This window comes from Trifolium pratense, linkage group LG7 (assembly GCF_020283565.1).
Source record: "Trifolium pratense cultivar HEN17-A07 linkage group LG7, ARS_RC_1.1, whole genome shotgun sequence".
NCBI classification, from domain to species: Eukaryota; Viridiplantae; Streptophyta; class Magnoliopsida; order Fabales; family Fabaceae; genus Trifolium; species Trifolium pratense.
The window spans coordinates 38,491,998-38,511,426 of record NC_060065.1 but is presented as its reverse complement, the minus strand read 5'-3'; the positions used below and the strand labels follow the sequence as shown (position 1 = coordinate 38,511,426).

The following is a 19,429-nucleotide window of genomic DNA, read 5'->3' as shown; positions in this document are numbered from 1 at the left end:
AATTAAAACCTCATAATAATTCTAATGTCAAATTCATTATTTATTCAGAGCGATTAAACTCAAGTGATTAATAAATTTTAGCGAAAAATGAATCGATTATGAGTATTCATGTTCGAACCCTAGCTTGAATGAAACTTTACTTACCTTTTGGCCTTTCAGACGATCTCTAAATTATTAGGGTCTATTTCTCCGTGAAACCACCAGAGGATTGAAACAAAAAATTTACTTACCTCTTGGCCTTTCAGCCAATCTCTAAATTATTAGGGTCTATTTCTTCGTGGAACCACCAGAGGATTGAAACAAAAATGTCGTAACATAACATTAATTAACAATTAATAAGATTCATCACCTTTGATACATTGCCAAGTGTCCAAAATTATAGAATCACTCCTCGTGGTATAGTTTGCAAAAAGTAATGCCCTTCACAAGAGGTTGTATGGCAGATCCCCACCTTCCCATGTTACAACTTCCTTCTTACCTGTCCCTACCTTCCCCACATTTTATAAAACCTTACTATCCCTCTCTTCCCTCTCCCTCCAATCCCTCATCACAAACAACATTTCCTCTCTCTCTTCTCTCTTTTCATTCTATCATTGCCATCACATTATTAGTCCTCTAAATCACACACACACACTTCTCAATTAAACATAATCAAAAACAAAAAATGTGTAGCTCCAAAGCTAAAGTAACTGTTGGCATAGAATCTTCCACAACACCATCTCATCATGGAAGGCCAGTTCTTCAACCAACATGTAACCATGTTGTTCCAAATCTTGAAAGAAGAAACTCAATTAAGAAATTAACACCAAAATCACTTTCACCACTTCCACTTCCAAACAAGACTTCTACTACTACTTATACTACTACTTCATTGACACCACCAATTTCTCCTAAACCAAAATCACCTACTAGACCATTAGCTATAAAGAGAGGAAATGATAATAATGGAATGAATTTAAGCTGTGAAAAGCTTGTGATTCCTAAAAACATAATGAAAACTCCAAGTTTAGACAGGAAAAAATCAAAGAGTTTTAAAGAAGGGTCTTTTGGTATTGAAACTTCATTGAGTTATTCTTCCTCTTTGATCACTGACTCACCAGGAACCATAGCTGCAGGGAGAAGGGAACAAATGGCACTTCAACAGGCACAAAGGAAAATGAAGATTGCTCATTATGGAAGATCAAAGTCTGCTAAATTTGAAAGAGTTTTTCCTATTGATCCTTCCAATGTTTTGGATTCAAAGGTTACTAATGAAGAGGAGAAGAGATGCAGCTTTATCACAGCCAATTCAGGTAAAGATTTTTTTACGCCGTTGAACAATTGTTATCGTCGAATCATTTAAAATGTTTGATTTTAATCATGATTATACTTCCAAAGTAACACATATATGATTAGTTGTGTTAATATAAATGTCTCTTTTGATGAATAGATCCTATCTATATTGCTTATCATGATGAAGAATGGGGAGTTCCGGTTCATGATGACAAGTAAGCCCCTAATTCTCTCTCTCTCTCACACTTATGAATCACTGAGACACCGGTAATAATTTTAAAAATATATATAGTTTAACTTAATTACATGTACCAGTGTCATGTCGATGTTAGACACCGATGCTATGTTAGATATTGAACACACACTTCAATATGAAGTAACGTGTCACACACTAATACATGTCATATATCAAACACGTCTTCAATTTTTAGTTTAAGAACTCTACAAACACACACATAAATTAATTGCAGAAAACATGTATTTGCCGAGACAAATGATGCAGAGAGATTGACATATTGACATCGATAATAAATTAGGAAAATTGAATAATTACATGTGACAGTGTTGGACACTAACATTTGTTGTGTCAGACACCAAAACACACCTTCAATCTGAAGTGTCACTCTTCACAAACACACATAAACTAGTTGCAATAGACATGAATTTGCTGAGACAGATGGTGAATTTAGACTGACAAAATATATCTATATATATGTTGTTGTCCATATTCAGGATGTTGTTTGAACTTCTAATTTTAAGTGGTGCTCAAGTTGGATCTGATTGGACCTCAACCTTGAAAAAACGCCTAGATTTCAGGTTTGATTATACTAAAAGTCTTCATATACAGATATATATCGGTTATTCAATGAATCTACAAAGATGGAGTATTATTTGTTTGAAACAAGTACTAATTTAAAATTTATGTACAGGGCTGCATTTTCAGAATTTGATGCAGAAATTGTGGCAAACTTGACTGATAAGAAAATGATATCTATTAGTTCAGAATATGGCATTGAAATAAGCAAAGTTAGAGGAGTTGTTGATAATGCTAACCAAATTTTACAGGTAAAAAAAATGTTCCCTTTTCATCATTCTTTTCATATCATGTCCTCCAAAGCAATAGTTTGAGAGATATTCTAGTAGAAAAGAACAGAATAGTTAATTGTTTTTTTGCACTTCTCATTGTTTTTTTCTTTTATAATTCACTCATTGACAAAAAAAAGCTGCAAACAAGTAAGTTCCAATAAGTTATAAGTTTTAGCTTCTGGCCCACATGACTTGATTGGTCATTGCTAAATTTTAAACCTTATCAATTTTATCACAACATAACAAAAAATCAGTTACTTTTGTTTTTAACATAATTGATTTTAACACAAGGGTCCTATCCCAATAAATAAGCAGCTAAATTTCGCAAATTGCGTATATATGCTATAAACGTTTATCATATAAGTGTTTATCTATAAGTTTTTTTTTTTTAATCCGAAGTTGGGGTCAGCAGGGGTAGAACTCGCGTCCTCAACATATAAAGGCGTTGTTTATCTATAAGTTATTTCTATAATAAATGATAAAATAAAGTTGAACTGATTTCATATTAGCAATAAGCTGCTTTTATAAACTATCCTGAAGAGATTATGGAAATAAGCGGTTTTTATAGGTTAATGTATAAAAGCAAAGTTTTAATATTTACTTTAAAATTGTGCTAAACAGGTAAAGAAAAGCTTTGGTTCATTTGACAAGTACATTTGGGGATTTGTGAATCATAAACCAATCTCAACTCAATACAAATTTGGCCACAAGATTCCTGTGAAGACATCAAAATCAGAGACCATAAGCAAAGACATGATTAGGAGAGGTTTTAGGTTTGTTGGTCCAACAGTTGTTCATTCATTTATGCAGGCAGCTGGCCTAACAAATGACCACTTAATCACTTGCCACAGGCACTTGCAATGCACCTTAATGGCACCTATTTAAGAAGATTAATTGACCCTACAAGAGCTCAAGACATAAATTCAAAGTTATTATTATGTATGCTTAAGAGCATATGTAATATAATTAATGTGCTAACTATAGTTTACTTTGAACTTAATTGTTGTGTATAATATTAGATAGGTCTGAAAGTTTTTTTTTTCCTTTCTGATTTGTGAGATGTTGTGAGAATTTTCAATGTTAAGTTTGAGTGTGCTAAAGCTTTTTCATTTGCATAGTTCAAAAATGAAAATATGATTGTTATTTGTGAGACCTAAAAGGTTTAGGATGGTGTTATTAAGGAAACGAATTTGGTGCAGTAACTTCATCACATAGTTTCCGATTTTAATTACGTGAGATCATTTAAAGTTGATTTTGTTCTGTATAACCTTAATCATTTGATCTCAAATTTACGATTGAGATCACACGATTTACAATCTCAACTGTCCAATTTCAAAGTAGCGACTGAGATCATTTAAAACTTGTTTTAGCTGTCTGATTTCAAATTAACAATCGAGATTATTTTCTGCATATAAACACATAATAATTTTTCTACGGCAGCGAATCCAAATCCGTTTAAGTGGTGGGAGTGATAGGGAACAGTAAGCATGTGCATGTGCATGTGCAAATGGGAAGCAAGGGCATGTGTGATGTCAGTTTACTTTGTAGAGAGACCATGTGACCCATAAGGACTTTGCATTATTTGGTTCCCTTTAACAGCCTGTGTGGGATACTTGCTGAAGAGTGTGTAGGGACCATCTTCAACAAACTCATTTTCCTTCCCCTTGCTTTGTTTATGAAGTTGTTATTTTATCTTTATCGTATTCTCTAACTTTTTGGCTTTGAGTGAATATGATACTATACCCTTTTCAATATATTTTGGAGTTGTGTGGATGTTTTGAGTGAACTTCAATTCATTTGTCATGTGCTTATGCAGTATTTCATTACTAATAGTTTATATTATATTATATATTTTTTCAATTTTGATATGACCATCTTTGCAATTAGTCTATTATGACCGATATTTAAAATTTCAATGATGAAATATATTTTTGTTTGAAAATATAAGTTAATGATCATATTTATTTTTATAATTGAGATCATGACTTTTTTTCTGAAAAATTTGGTATTCAGCGCAAGGATTCAGTAATTCGAGAGGATTAATCTCGCTGTTCACTTGCAAGAGTCTCGTTTAAAGAGTTTTTTTATTTTATATGAATTAGTCCACCAAAATTGACATAAAGGGGAATGAAACATGAGACCTTGAGATAAGCAAATTCCAAGATCTCAAGCCACATCACTAGACCAATTCAAGTGGGTTATTGAGATAATGATTTAATTGATATCAATTTGATAAAAACAATGGAAAGTAAAGATATAATTCGTATAAAATTGACGGCAATGATTTTATTGTTTTAACTTTTAACCATAAAGACAATGAGAGTCGTGAACTTTTACTTTCTAATAATTTTAGACATTGATACGCAGTAAAATCAGTTATAACATCCAACATAGGATAAGTAACATAGGATAAGTACATACTCCCTCTGTCCCAAATTATAAGGGAAAAAAATCCATTTTTTTTGTCCCAAATTATAAGAGAAAAAATCATTTTCAAGAATGTTTTTTCCTTATTTTCATAAAATTAAATGCAAATTGCATTTAATTTCTTCTCTCACTCATTTTCTCAATAAACAACAACCAATAAAAATTGTTTTTACATCTTCCTATGCAACTTATTCCAAGGAAAACCCACAAAAACATACTTCAAATTCTCATATTTTACTTTTTCTTAATAAGTGTGATTTTTTTATTTTCCTTTATAATTTGGGACGAAGGGAGTATATATATATATATATATATATATATATATATATATATATATATATATATATATATATATATATATATATATATATATTAAATATACTTTAATTTCTCCCATCCCATGTGCTCCCTTTAATTTCTTTCTTCTAATTGGTTACTTCAAACATATATACTTTAAACTAATTAATGGCTACTATTTTTAATGTTGTAGTAGCATTTAACATGGGTACACATGCAAAGGTGGGACAACTTGCAAATGCTTAAGAATTTATAAGAGGCTTAACTAACAATAATTTTTGGGAGAAAAGAGTAACAGAATGAATAGTCAATTAATGTAAGGTAGTTGACAATACCAAAAACTCTAAAACGTGCTGAGGTAGTCTCCCCTGTTACAAGCTATTCATCCATAACTAACATTGTACCAATTAATTTTATTTATGTTATTGTGATCTAGACCACAACATATATGGGGTCGTGATTTAGGTCTTATAACAACAATTTGTTACGGGATCACAATCATAATTTAAAACCTTATATGGACACATACACATACATTTGTCATCCGAGGTTGACAGTGAGAGTTGATGAAGTGCGACAAAGAATGATGGTTGAGACTTGAGATCAATGGTGGGAGTGTTGTACATGCAAACACGTTAACACTCAATTCTAATCTCTGAGTAAGGTAAGTGAAATGATATTTTAGAGTATAATTTGTGTAATTTCTCTTGTGGATGTATGAGAATTGAGTAAAAATTCAATTGGGGGATTTTTGACGCAATTTGAAGATCGTCATGTGATCTTAATCATGTGGTGATGGAACGTTGAGCAGATTTGATAATGTGTGCTAGTGATGCGGCTTCCTAACATGCGCCTTTGAGTGATGTTCATTAAAAATTTGGGTCAAAACCCCTACAATAACAATTTAACAACCAAAGTATTTTCCTAATTCTCTTTAAATTGAGTTTGTAATCTAAAATGATGTCAACATGTCTTATTAAGAATTATATAATATATAGTACTATTTAAACTCAATTCTTTTTATTCACCAAGAAAAAAAACTCAATTCTTTTTAAATGGTTCTCTAATATACACCAAAAATTAAAAAAAAAAAAAAGCATGTTAGTTTGGTCAAACCAAATGGTTATTGACTTACCGGTATAATATTCATAATTTGCAGAAAAGATAAATCCATGCTTTCTCAGGCTCTCACATTCTCTATAAGCAAGCAAAGCATCATTGGTCATTGCTCAACTTGATTATTTTTCTGACATTTTCTAACTTTCAAGCTAAGTAATTATAAAAGAATTAATATAAATAAGATAAGATAAATCAGATTAAGGAATATTCATTTGTTTTGAAAGAGACACGATGCAAAAATATCGCAACTTTAATCAATAAACAAAGTTCCCTCCCACATTTCATGAACTTATTCATGCAGAAGCACTTGCCCAATTTGTTAGGGGATATGTAACACAAATTGTATATTGAACAGTACCATTAATTCTACCTCGAAATTGTAATTGACTGATTCTGGTAAGCCAAAGAAGATTCTCAATTTTATGATTAAATATTTAAATCAATTGCTTTAGATGAGCCGCAATATAAATTATGAAAAATAGACATGTTACTAAAAAAACAAAAAAGTTGTGAGAATCTAAAGCAATATTTTAGGGTAAAATAAGTAAAGGGTCATGCTAACGGGTGCCCCCAGGGCACTGGTTAAAGAAACTAAAAAAGGAAATTTTAAAATTGAAAATAATACTTTTTAGACTTTCGAGACATTAACTGCACAAACTTTAATATGATATTACTATAATTGGTTTCTTAAACAGTGCCCCCGGGGCACTGTTTAGCATTTTCCATAAGTAAATTATGATAAGTTGAAGGGTAAGTTGGGTAATATTTCATTTAAAATATTTTGGGGTCCTTTGGTAATATAAGGAAATTAGTATTCTAGAATCTTGGGATTGTTGGTGCAGCATAGGTGCAACAATGGTACTGCGCGAAAAAGGCGCAAGATGAACGCAATGCACCGTCACTGTTTTAGGCTCAACCTAGGTGCGATACTTTCTTGTACACTAAACAATCTAACACAAACAATGAAATAGAATGAAAGAGATAGAAGACGGAATTTGACGTGAAATGCCTCCTAGAAGTCGAATTTTGAGACGGTTTTCTTGCGTGCACACCCCATACAATATGTATAAGTGGATTGGAAAGTGACTAAGCATTCCGATGAATATTGCGTTAATCACTCATTCATTAGTTATGAAGTAAAATAAACTACAACCCTTATTTATAGAGGTAGAATTTGCTAGCTAAATAATTGACACTAAACACTTAACTAACTAAAAACATGGTTGTTATGGATTGGTTACACAAGACACCTCCCTAATCCATAACCTCCAAAGACACTAACACTATGCTTAATTTCTATCTTAGGACTTTAAATCTGTCTAGCTTCAATGCCTCGGTAAAACCATTAGCAAGTTGAGCTTGAGTAGGAAAGTACACCATATGTATCTTCACACTCATAACTGTTCTCTAATAAAGTGAAAATTTGTTTCAATGTGCTTAGACCTTCCTTGTGCCACTGAATTTTTTGCTGGATTAATTGCATACCCGTTGTCAATTTGCAATTTCAAAGGCTTATCCAACTCACACTTGAACTCCATTAGCAATAAGTCGAACCAAATTAGCTGATAACCTGCATATGTAAAGTTGTCATTGGTTGCTTCTTTGAACATCAACATATAGAGGCAGTTGCGGAATAAGAAAAAAAAATTGAGTGAGTGTGAGTCGTTAAAAAAATTATACTACGTACAAATACTATAATAAAACTTCATATTGTTGACGAAATTTTTTGGGGTCTTTAAGCCCTCAATAAGTTACAAAATCCGTTATTGAGGGCTCTGGACCGCCAAGAAGTGGCACAATTTTTTAAAAGTCTTACAAATGTGTTATTGAGGGCCGGGGGCCGCCAAGAATTTTACCAGAAAATTTGCAACGACTAATTGCCACCAAGAATGCATGACCGTTAGTAATTATTGTCGCTTCAAGGCCGCCAATAATTGTATGGATGCAGAAATTCAAACTGCTATTTCCCTCTTCTCTCTAAAATTTCATATTTTTCAAGTTTTTTTCTTCTAAAGAATAGAGAAAAATGTGTGTAAAAAAAAAAATAGAGAAATATTTAAGAAAAATGTTAGTTTTTTTTTTTTAATCAAAGAAAACTTTTTATTAATTCAAAAAACAAATCTTTACAAGGTGATCACCTGATCCAACCATCTAAACAGGACAACCAAAACCAAGAGAGAAAAAAAAAAAAAACTAGATAAGCAACTGAGCAATATGCTCCCTAAGCTTAGGACTTCTCCAGCCTCTATACACTATAGTATTGATAATCTCTTCCTCTATTTTTGTATTATGTACTCTATTGCCAAAGCAAACATCGTTCCTATAATTCCATAAGTAGTAAATTGTTTCGGCAGAGAAATATTAGTTTTAAGTAAAATTCTTTAAAGTTAAAAGAGCAGAGAAAAATCAAATTTTTTTAACTAATGCTATATATTTTTTTTAACTTTAAAAAAATAGTAAAATCTTTTTTTACATAGAGCAAATTTAATATTTAAAGAATAGAGATATATGTTAGAAAAATGTTTAAGAAAAGTAATTAATTATATAATAAACAATTTATAATTTTTAAATAATTAAATTATTAATCTAAGTATTTTTAAAAAAATGATTTAATTATTTAAAAATTAAAATTTCTGATTTTTAAGTAATTAAATAATTAATTTAAAAAAAATATATTCGCCTAATTATTGGCGACCTTAAGCCGCCAAGAATGCATAGAATTCTTTTGATTTTCACCCTCTGGTTCCTAGGGGAAGGGGGCCCTAGTAGTCCAGAGTTCGGGGGCGAGAGAATGCATAGAATTCTCTAACCAAGGGTTATTGGCGGTCCTAGGCCGCCAAGAATGTTATTGAGAGTCCTAGGCCACAAGAATGGTTATTGATGACGATTTTACTGTCGGACTTAGGCTGCCAAGAATGCGTTCATTTTTGACGGATTTTAGCCCTTCTTGGAGGCTTTTGGCCGCCAATAATTTTGTTATTTTCTTGTAGTGGAAAATATATGTCATATACACATCAATTGTATCATCAAAAAATTAAATTGCATACTTTAAAATAATACTCTACGTGCATCAATAATTAATTTTAAACTAATATTTGGACAAAGTTGATAATCATTGAATTCTATGTTTAATATATTACATGTGTATTAAAAAGCGAATTATTTATTTTAATTATAAATAGTTGTGGTTTTGTTTTAAGGAAAAAAAAATTGTAAAAAAAAAAAATAGAAATTGTGAATATTTTGCATTGATATATACATATGAAAAAAACAACTTTTTCTAAAATTATGTCATTGTATAGAAATCCCTTCATTTGTTAAAGTCAATAAGCAAGAGGTTAGTACACATTTGGTCGGAATTTTCTCATTTTTCGCTTTTTTTTTCTTATGAGAATTGGTTCACTTCGCTAAGTAGCAGCCATAATGTCTAATGCTGATTTTTTATTTTTTTTAAGTTATTGAAATTTACTTGTGATAATGTTGTACATATTTATGGATGTTGTTTTTTGTTGTATGTTTAATGGTTCAGAAATGGACCGCGTTAGACGAAAGATAGGTGAATCAACTGCTGGCTCTGTGATAGAAAAATTGCAAGTATACAATTATCGTCAAGTGGTAATTAAGATATCGTGTCCACGAGAATTGTCTTTAACTTTGAACCAATGCTTAAAAGAAAATAAAAGAATATTTGGGGGTTTTGTTCATAAGAATTTGTTAAAAACGAATATTGGAATTTTATCAAACGGTTGGCGGGTGATTGGATCTCTTCGATTCATCTTATAGTAATTTGTTTGGTGAATCGTATTATATACTCATGAATTACTCAACTAGTTTTAAAATTGAATCAATAAAATGATTATTCTCAATCTCTTGGATAATAATCCTCTCACTTAATCACAACTCCTCAATCTCTTGGGTGAATTTGTGTTTAAGTGAGATTTTCACAAGCATTGATTCCTAAATCACAATCAATAAACCTAAATCTCAAAAGTGATTATGAATTGTTCAATCATTTATAGGTTTATAGCTAATTTCCATTCTCATAATAAATCAACTATTAAGTACATCACACAATTTCGTCAAATTATATGACGCATTAAGTGCAAGAAATAATCAATTGAAACTAGATCATAATCCAATTGCATACAATCAAGTTCACATGGTTCAAACAAAGTACAATGAAAATCCCCTAGAAATCCAATCTAAGAATCTAGCAAATCATAGTGAAAGCAGGAATTACATGAAGGAGAAGAGAAGAATTCATCATGACAAGAGTTGTTAGAGTGTTTCCACCCTTTGATCCTTGCTTGAATTCACTTCAATTGAGCTCTAATGATCAATTTTAGTCCCAAAATTCGTAACCCAACTCCAGAAAATCAATTTCCAATATATAGATCTCATCCTATCAGATCTGCTGCGCGCCAGGCGCAACCACTACAAGAAAATCCCCATTTTCTGGCCGCTTTTGGCGCCCGCAAAGTGGGAAAAACGGCCACAAAGTTTAAAATGTGACGAATTTACCGACGGTCATGATCGGCCGCAAAAATGGTTGCTGGTAACACTTACCGGTGCCCTGGACCACCCACAAAGTAAAGACGCAGTCTGACACGCCTTTTGAACACTTACCGGCGGCCATGGCCGCCGCAAAGTAAAGAGACAATCTGACATGCTTTTTGATAACTTACCGGCGGCCAAGACAGCCGCAAAATTAAATATTTATTTTTTAAAAAAAATATTTATTTCCATTTTCCATCTTTCTCAATCTTCTTCTTCCTGTGGATTTTCTTCATCTGCTTCTTTACCGATCCAGAAAATTGCATAAATCCCAACAACACTTGCTAGTTTTTGGGTGTCACGAGATTAATTACATAACTTGGTTGCCACAAAAATGAAAACCATTTAAGCATATCCAAATACAAGAACACAAACAAGAAACAACTAGATCTGGGACAAAAGAAGAAGAAGAAATTATCTCCAAAGTTAAAAGAACATGAGAAATGTGAAGTTTAGGAAAATTGTTGAAAACACAACTTTACTGCCCCTTTGATTTATGTTTTCCAGGATTTCTTTTAATTTTTATGAAACCATAAAAGCTTCATCCTTTGAAACAACTAATATCAATTATGCTTTCACTTTACCCAAAACACATTTTTTCTATTGCCTTCATAAACATTGATAGAGGCTGAAGTCGAAGATGTAGAAGATGTAATTTGATAAATCCGTACTAGAACTAGGAGAAGATGTGTGAGGGAAATAGAAACTACACTTACAGGTTGATGAATTAAAATGAGTTTGATGGAAAAAAAAGGGTTTAAATAAGGAGTTGAAGAACCAATTTTTGGTTGACGAATTTCGGGATCATTAAATTGAAGATGGATAAATGGGAAGGAATCAGTATCCTGCAACTTGAGATCTAGCTTTTTCTTTTTAATTTTCTTCACTTACCGGCGGCCAAGGCAGTCGCTAAGTGCTGGAACAATTTCCAAGACCTGCCAGCTTGTTTTTTGCGGCGGTTTAAGCCGCCAATAAATCAAATGATTATTTTGCGGCGGTTTAGGCCGCAAGTAAGTTGGCAGTTCGTACCAGAAATAATATATTTTAATTTTGCAGTGGCTTTTGTTCACTTTGCGGTGGCTTAGACTGTCGCAAACTTACTGGCGGACAAAATGACCGGTAAGTGAATATTGAATCCGTCGAAAATCAATGTATTCTTGTAGTGAGCTTACAACAAGATAAGGTGAAAAACAACAGCCTAATTGCACTAGGCGCAGGCCATGCTGCGCTAGGCGCAACCCTTTCAACAACAATTTTTTTGACAGCTTTTCCCTGTTTAGGTCTTTAACAACACTTTTTGACAGCTTTTCCTTGTTTCTTCCCACACAAACCAACTCATTAAAACCATGAAATTCTCTTATTCTAAGCTTAAAAATCATCAAAAGGTCATCTAAATCTTTCTTAAATTAAGTCAATTTTAGTTGTAATAACGGAGTTATCACTCTGCACGGCAAGAACAGGCACCACAACAAGAGCTTCAACATCGTGTGCAACCTAAGCAGGCAAAGGATTAACAGGAGCATATTGAGGCCAAACGTTAAATTGAGGGGTAAATTCAGTTCGCTAGATAAGTAGTGAACGATGGTTTCTCAATTTTTCCTATTTTTATGATGTATGCTATTTTTTTTGAAACACAATCGAAAGATTTAAAATTAGTAGCTGAAAATGTAAAAATTAAAATGAGTAGGGCGCGAGATGCCAAATGTTTTTTTTTTTTTACTTTTAATTTTAAAATTATGATGGGCCTAAAAGCCCATTAAACAAAATAACCGCAAAATCGAACAAACAATCGAAAATCATTTCCGTCTATATACCCTCCCTACATTTCGATTCATCTTCAAATCCTCACTACTTCCCTCGTTCTCTCTTTCTCTCTCTTTTATTCACTATTTCTGACGAACTCTCCGATTAGGGCATAATCGATATGCCCCTCTTTATCTCCGATGAAGAACTTTCGCGGTTATCCGGCGATACCACCGCCGTAGCCGCTAAAGCCGACGCCTACATCCGCGGCCTCCTCAACGAACTCGACACCGTCCGTGCTAAAGCTGATGCCTCCGACATCAACGCCGAGCAGAATTGCTCTCTCGTTGAGCAGAAGTATCTCTCCCTCTCTTCCGAGTTCTCCAAGCTCGAATCCCATGCCGCCAGCCTCCAATCTTCGCTTGATCAACACCTCCGGGACCTTTCTGATTCCCAAGCGAAGAATCACCAATTTCATTTGCAATTGGTGCGTTTGGAAAACCTTTAGCAATCGAAATTAATCTTTTTCTACTGTTGCTAGTTATTATTGTTAATGAAGCATTGCACTTGGAAATTGTAGTAATCATGTTATAATTGTTCATACTTTCAATTGTTTTTATAATTTTATGATTTATTTTCACTTAAAATCTTTGAATTTTTTGTACTATTTTATATTGAAGTTATCATTGTCTTGTTTAGACTAGTTTCTAGTTTTTGTAGTTTCTCAATTAAAATGAAGTTTATGATATTTCGTTTATGGTAAAGTTCTTGGAGCTTAGATGTTTTAGACAGAGTTACATGAGAGAGCTTTGAAAATATTGAACTGGAGAAGCTAATGTCAACTTATATTTTGTTTTATGAACTGTTTATGATAAATTTCTTTTAGTATTTTTTTCAAAACAAGCCCAAGGTTTTAGAATATTTGAAATCAGCAGCATTCATGTGTAGTGTTGCTAGTTGTTGCCGTTTTGATGTGATTGATTTTGGGTGTTGTAGGTTGAGAAGGATAGAGAGATAGAGAGGTTGAAGACGGAACTGAGTGAGCTGCACAAGTCAAAGAGGCAGTTGATTGAAGTGAATGAACAGAAGGATTTGGAGATTAGTGAAAAGAACACAACCATCAGGAGTTACCTTGATAAGATTGTGAGTTTTTCTGCTTTTTGGTGGCTGTAGTTGGTTTGGTTTCTTTGGTGAATGCCTTTGTATTGATGTTTGTGTTTGGTTGTGTTTCAATGTTGTGGTTGAAGGTACATTTGACGGAAAATGCTGCCCAAAAGGAAGCACGCTTTAGTGAAGTTGAGGCAGAATTGGGGAGATGCCGGGCTGCTTGCACTCGCCTCCAGCAGGTCCGTTATAACTTTTCTTTGATTTACCATTTGTTTTAATAGTAAATAAAGTTGGACATTAAAATGGTCTGGCCTTCTTTGTTCTTAACTATTGCTTGCTGTACATTTACTCCTGTTTTGTTGTACATTTACTCCTTTTGTCTAGAGTGAACACAAATTCACATTTTCATTTCACTACAACCATTTAATGCATGTAAGCAGGAGAAGGAGATTGTTGAGAGGCAGAATGCTTGGCTTAATGAGGAGTTGACTGCTAAAATTAACAGTTTCTTAGAGTTGCGCAGAAAACATACAGAATCAGAAACCGATATATCTTCCAAACTTGCAGATGTGAGTTTAATATTATTTAATATAATTATAATAAAAGAAATTACTATTTACTTTGAATTTAATTTGCTTTTATTATTTTTGTTTGATCGTAATTTGATCTTTTGTCTACATTTTCAGGTTGAAAGACAGTTCAGTGAATGCTCTAAATCTCTACAATGGAATAAGGATAGAGTAAGGGAGCTAGAAATGAAGCTTAAGTCTATGCAAGAGGTTGAAAGCGTTCCATCTTTATCTTAAAATTTGATGTATGATTCCTTTCATCCAAACCCCCGATTAATTGAGCTTTTATATTCTTCTAGGAATTAATATCAGCTAAAGATTCTGCTGCAGCCAACGAAGAGCAATTATCTGCTGAACTTTCAACTGTGAGTGCTCTATCATACATGAACCCCTTCCCAAAATAACCCCAATTTTTTTCCGCTTTCAAATATTTCTTTGATATGCATAAGGCATTGGATATAGCCCATGACTATGACGATTTGTCTTTTTGTGTGGCACAATATTGGAATCTGTTGGAGATTCAAATTAACAAAAGAAAAGAACCTTTGTACATTTACATTTTTAATTACAATTCTTGAAAATGGAAATAAACTGACATGTTAGATTCATAGCATATGTCCAAAGGTTAATAATTTGCAATTATATCCTAAATCTAATCCATAGGCAATCATATTTTGCATTCATAGTAATTATAATGTGGTTTTCATCATTTCTATCAATGTGTTTTGGAGTATTTTGGAGTAGCTGCTTGGTGTTCTGTTCTATCATTAACTACATTGCATGCAAAATCAAAGTGAACAGTAGAGTGAATCTATGTTGTCAAAATTCATTAAACGCTCATTAATAGCAATAAAAATCCACAAGTCTAAAAAATCAAGGTAAACAGAGTTGTCTACAAATAAAAGAGTTGTCTACAAAGGAATAATATTTCATCAACTTTATTTGTTTTTCAAATGAAGTACAAAAAAGAAGCGTAAAAAAAAAGCAAAACAAATAACATCAAAGGAAAAATAGAAGTTACAAAATCAGAGTAAAAAATAGAAGCAAAACAAATAACATAAAAGGAAATATAAAAGTAAAAATTAAGCAAAACAAATAACATTCAAAAATGAAAAAGAGAGTAACAAAACAAAAGGAGGAAATAGGGAAGAAGAGAAGAAAAAGAGGAAACAATGGATGGGAGGAAACAAGAACAAGCAAATGGACAAAGGACTTGCTGCTGCTGGACGGTGGTCGATGCGGTGTCTCACAGAAAACACTGAAGTTCTGTTTGAGTTCTTCGCTTCGCAGGAAAAAAAAGAATAGGGTTAGGATTAAACGTGAAACCCCAAAATACCCTTCAAACATTCTAACTTTTAGAGGCAATGTCGGTTTTTTGCTGTAAAATAAGAAAATGGTCTCAAAACAACGCCCCGTCTTCGATCCACTGCTACCCGCGCAAACCCTACGAACAGCTGTGATTGCAGTCTGATCTGCTCCACACCTTCCCGTCGTGGCCTGGTTCCAATGCTATCGCGCCGTTACTGGCCGCGCTATTAACTACTTATGAGTGAATGTTGGTTACCTTACCCATATTATTCCCTGACAATAAATTTCAAACTTCAGCTTGCCAGTCAAAATCTCTTAGTAAATAAGTCCTTTATCACCGTGTCGAGAATATGTTGTATATTGTGGTATTGCATATAGTTTGTCCATGCTGGAGGATATATGTCTATAGGGAGGAAATGTTATACTCATAAAGCTGTTGTTTACATTATAGAATCTGAACAGTTTCACAATGCTCTTAGCTGAATGAAATCTGTAATAACCAACAATTAAATGGTTTAAGTCATACATAGTCATTCATTTCTCTTGGTCGCTGTTTTTGTGGCAGCATTGTTTCTAAGAATATCAAACATCCTATAGTATTCTTTTTGATAATAAAATAAATTTATGATAGAAAAGAGAGGTGAAGTACAACAACGATGAGGATTGATGAGAGATCCTTCAAAACCAGCGAGTCTTATGTTTTGGCATAAACCCACCACACAATGAATTTGGGTAGCTGATACCCATTTGGACCCAAATTCTCATTTTAGGTCCTAACAAGTTTGACGTATTATTCAGGATAATGAGCATTAATGTTAAGTTGCGTATTTTATTTTTTTATTATGTATTTTAATTTTAAATTGAATATTTGAATATATAATGTTAATAGGTCAATAAGCTTAATGAGCTCTACAAAGAGAGTTCCGAGGAATGGTCTAGAAAAGCAGCGGACCTAGAGGGTGTTATAAAAGCGATGGAGGTGAAGTTTGTTTTCTATTACACTCTTTGTTTGGAATTTGTCATATTAGAGTGCTTGAATACTTATTGGTAATATTACATGTGTTTAAGCAGTCACACCTAAAGCAAGTTGAAGATGACTACAAAGACAGACTTGAGAAGGAATTTTCTGCTAGAAAGCTGTTTGAAAAGGTATTTTATTCTTCGTCAGCCAGGTGCTAATGTTCTGTATTTGTTTGCTTTCCCCTTTTGTATTATTAGCTACAATTTTTCTGTAAGCTGTTATATTTTTTAAAGTTTAATATTATATGTAATGCTAGAAGATGATTACGTAGATGACATCTGGTTGCTGTTTTCTCATGTGCCGAAATGTACTTTTTATTCAGTTTATGTCTATTTGTGTGCTTGTAGGAGGCTGCGGATTTGAAAGAAAAGCTTCAGAAGTGTGAAGCTGATATTGAGAGAACCAAGAAGATGAATGAACTAAGCAATCTTCAACTCACAAGCTTCTCCACTGAACCGTATGTCTTTCTTGATCTTTTTGTTATTTTGAGGAATTTGACTATACTCATATTTCCATCTCATTCTTGTGCGGGCTGCTTTTTCCGCTTAAGTAGCTGGAAATGTCAAGCCGCAGGATACATCATAAATAGATAGAATTTCATGCTCATTTGTTAGTTGAACTAGGACTGAAATATGCAAAAATCTTTCACTTCTGCTTTGAAAGATGAAGTAACCCTCACTATATTTAAGCAACCTACCCATGGTGAATAACATAGTTCCCACTTCTAACTGTTGATAATATTGAGCAATGGTTATTTTCATAGATTTTGATTGTAGTGTTAGAAATAATAATAGGGTTGTTCAGATATCAAAGCTCCAATTTTAGTAGAAAAGTGTAGGGAAATAGATAAACAAATGAAAATATTAAGAATAGAACCTTCTCTGCTCAGTGACAACAAGCATGCTCAAAACAACCTTGACACTATGTTTGGGTGCCAAAGAGATAGGGAAGAGAGAAATAAGAGAGAAGAGAGATAGAAGAGAAGATGTGTAGAAATTTTATGTGGTTTGGATGAATAGAAAAGTGAGAAGAGCGAATTAATAAAAATGGTAAAATCACAAATTTACCCTTTTTATCATAAAATAGACTAGTGGAATGGGGGTATTATTGGAAAATTGTTTATTTCCACTTCTTGACACACACCTCTTGCCTAATCTGGAGAGAGTTTTTTTTTTACGGTTACTAACCATTATATTTCTCTCTCTTCTTATTTCTCTCTTTATCCAAACTATAGAAATATCCAATTTCTTTGCCATCTCTCTCTTATTTCTCTATTTTGTAAATCTACCTAAACAAACATTGTGAATAATTGCCTTGTCCACTACTTACACCTCCCCACAAATTTGTGTTCTTGTTATTGGTTGGCCGATTCCTCACTATTCATCTCTCACAGGTCCCGCAAGCCTGTCACAATCATGGTTATCAAAAATCTAGAAGACGTTTATTTATGATTTGAATCTTATTTCGAATTGTTAGACACATGATCAATTCAAATAGGATATTTTTAAGTAAAAAACAAGTTGCATATGCAAAAAAACTGTTCAGAAGTCCCACATTGGATGTGAGCTGGCATGAACAAGGGTTTATAAGTAAGAGGCAATCCTCACCTTACAAGCTGGTTTTATAGGGTTGAGTTAGGCCCAATTCTAAGATGGTATCTCTCCAAGATCCGTTGGGCCACCCTCTATCGGGCCGCCTACCAAATATATCCACTCACCAAGCCTAATAGTGCTGGGCCTGGGTGTGAGGGGGTGTGTTAAGAAGTCCCACATCGGAGGTGCGTCGGCCTGAAACAAGGGTTTATAAGTAAGAGGCAATCCTAATCTTACAAACTGGTTTTGTAGATTTGAGTTAGGCCTAATACCCAATTCTAAGAAAAACATACGCTGATATATATCAAATATGAACTGAAAATAATTCGAAATTCAAGTTGTAAATCTAGATGTCAACAAAGAATTGGTTGGCCACACAGCAGGGATATATGCAATTCATGTGATTAGTAAGAACGTATCTATATTCATGTCCAGAATGTGCACAAATATTTGTATCGATTGGTTTGAAACACTCTAATCTGTTATAACCGAAAGAATAAGGTTTAGACATTGGTGGAAATTGAAAGTAGGAATGTAAAGAGTTATGTGGATCAACACAATAGGCTTGACGTCCCTCCATGTTCAGTGTTATTGTTATCACTTTGGATTTAGATACTGATCACTGTGGATTGTTGGACCTGACTGATGCTAGTTGCTTTGGCTTTAGTATTTGCCATGGTAATTCAATGAGGTGTTTCAGTACAAGATATATTAGAGAAAAGGGAGGTTTATCTGCATGTGATCGGAGTAATGATAATCTTAAACCCTGGTTACAAAAGTCGATAAACTATGGGTACTAATTTTCTATAAAATATTAAGGTTATTCTCATGGTTAGATGCTGCTGCAATTCTTAATGGCTGAGGTTGAGTCATTATTGGATTTCTCTAGAAAATCTATGCAAGAAATAGCATTTGTTCTTATTATTATGTCTATGGCTTCTACAATGGGAACATTATTTACTACAATTCTTTGCCGCACCCTTCCATGCGGGCAACCACCTTATCATTGTCAAGGTGATCTACGAAGAAGCCTGCAACAACAAATTAATGAGATCCTCCACTTTGAAAACATTAGGATTTAGTTTCTAACATACTCAATCCTACTAAAGATGGTATGTACGAAAAGTTGAAGACCATATACCGGCTGTCATATTTGTCTAGGGTTTAGAGGCAGAGGTGTTTGTCTTGGGTTTAGGAATACTATTCTCGAGAATACATGGGTTGGGAATGAATGTTTACATATTTGTTACACTTTTGGAAAAAGTTTCCCTGGTATAAAGGATCATATGGAAACCTTACTTCTCATAATTAGATTTCCACATCCTTCTCAGTCT

The 19,429-nt window shown here is 33.3% G+C and overlaps 2 protein-coding genes across 4 annotated transcripts in view; both read left to right on the top strand.

The window, feature by feature from the left end:
- Positions 1 to 424: 424 nt before the first annotated feature.
- LOC123893866 lies at positions 425 to 3,510 on the top strand. The gene is made up of 5 exons (XM_045943686.1): positions 425 to 1,292; positions 1,430 to 1,487; positions 2,005 to 2,088; positions 2,202 to 2,337; positions 2,980 to 3,510. Exons 1-5 carry the CDS (start codon positions 665 to 667, stop codon positions 3,241 to 3,243), a joined length of 1,170 nt encoding a protein of 389 aa, XP_045799642.1. The 5' UTR covers positions 425 to 664; the 3' UTR covers positions 3,244 to 3,510.
- An 8,823-nt stretch (positions 3,511 to 12,333) lies between these two features.
- Positions 12,334 to 19,429, top strand: part of LOC123893865 (nuclear-pore anchor) — a 32,880-nt gene continuing 25,784 nt past the window's right edge. For 2 of the 3 annotated variants that reach the window (XM_045943684.1, XM_045943683.1), the window contains exons 1-9: positions 12,334 to 12,985; positions 13,495 to 13,641; positions 13,746 to 13,844; positions 14,046 to 14,174; positions 14,292 to 14,384; positions 14,474 to 14,539; positions 16,372 to 16,461; positions 16,554 to 16,631; positions 16,851 to 16,960. In XM_045943684.1, the coding sequence (XP_045799640.1) occupies positions 12,680 to 12,985; positions 13,495 to 13,641; positions 13,746 to 13,844; positions 14,046 to 14,174; positions 14,292 to 14,384; positions 14,474 to 14,539; positions 16,372 to 16,461; positions 16,554 to 16,631; positions 16,851 to 16,960 (1,118 nt within the window). In that variant the 5' untranslated portion in view covers positions 12,334 to 12,679. The remainder of the gene's footprint in view (positions 12,986 to 13,494; positions 13,642 to 13,745; positions 13,845 to 14,045; positions 14,175 to 14,291; positions 14,385 to 14,473; positions 14,540 to 16,371; positions 16,462 to 16,553; positions 16,632 to 16,850; positions 16,961 to 19,429) is intronic. The other variant, XM_045943685.1, reaches the window with a different exon arrangement.

What these genes read in the sequence shown, in the direction of transcription:
- LOC123893866 (XM_045943686.1), top strand. Translation starts at nt 665, where the DNA reads ATGTGTAGCTCCAAAGCTAAAGTAACTGTTGGCATAGAATCTTCCACA. An exon ending in CTTTATCACAGCCAATTCAG is followed by an intron (nt 1,293 to 1,429) that starts GTAAAGATTTTT and finishes TTTGATGAATAG; the next exon opens with ATCCTATCTATATTGCTTAT. An exon ending in ATGCTAACCAAATTTTACAG is followed by an intron (nt 2,338 to 2,979) that starts GTAAAAAAAATG and finishes TGTGCTAAACAG; the next exon opens with GTAAAGAAAAGCTTTGGTTC.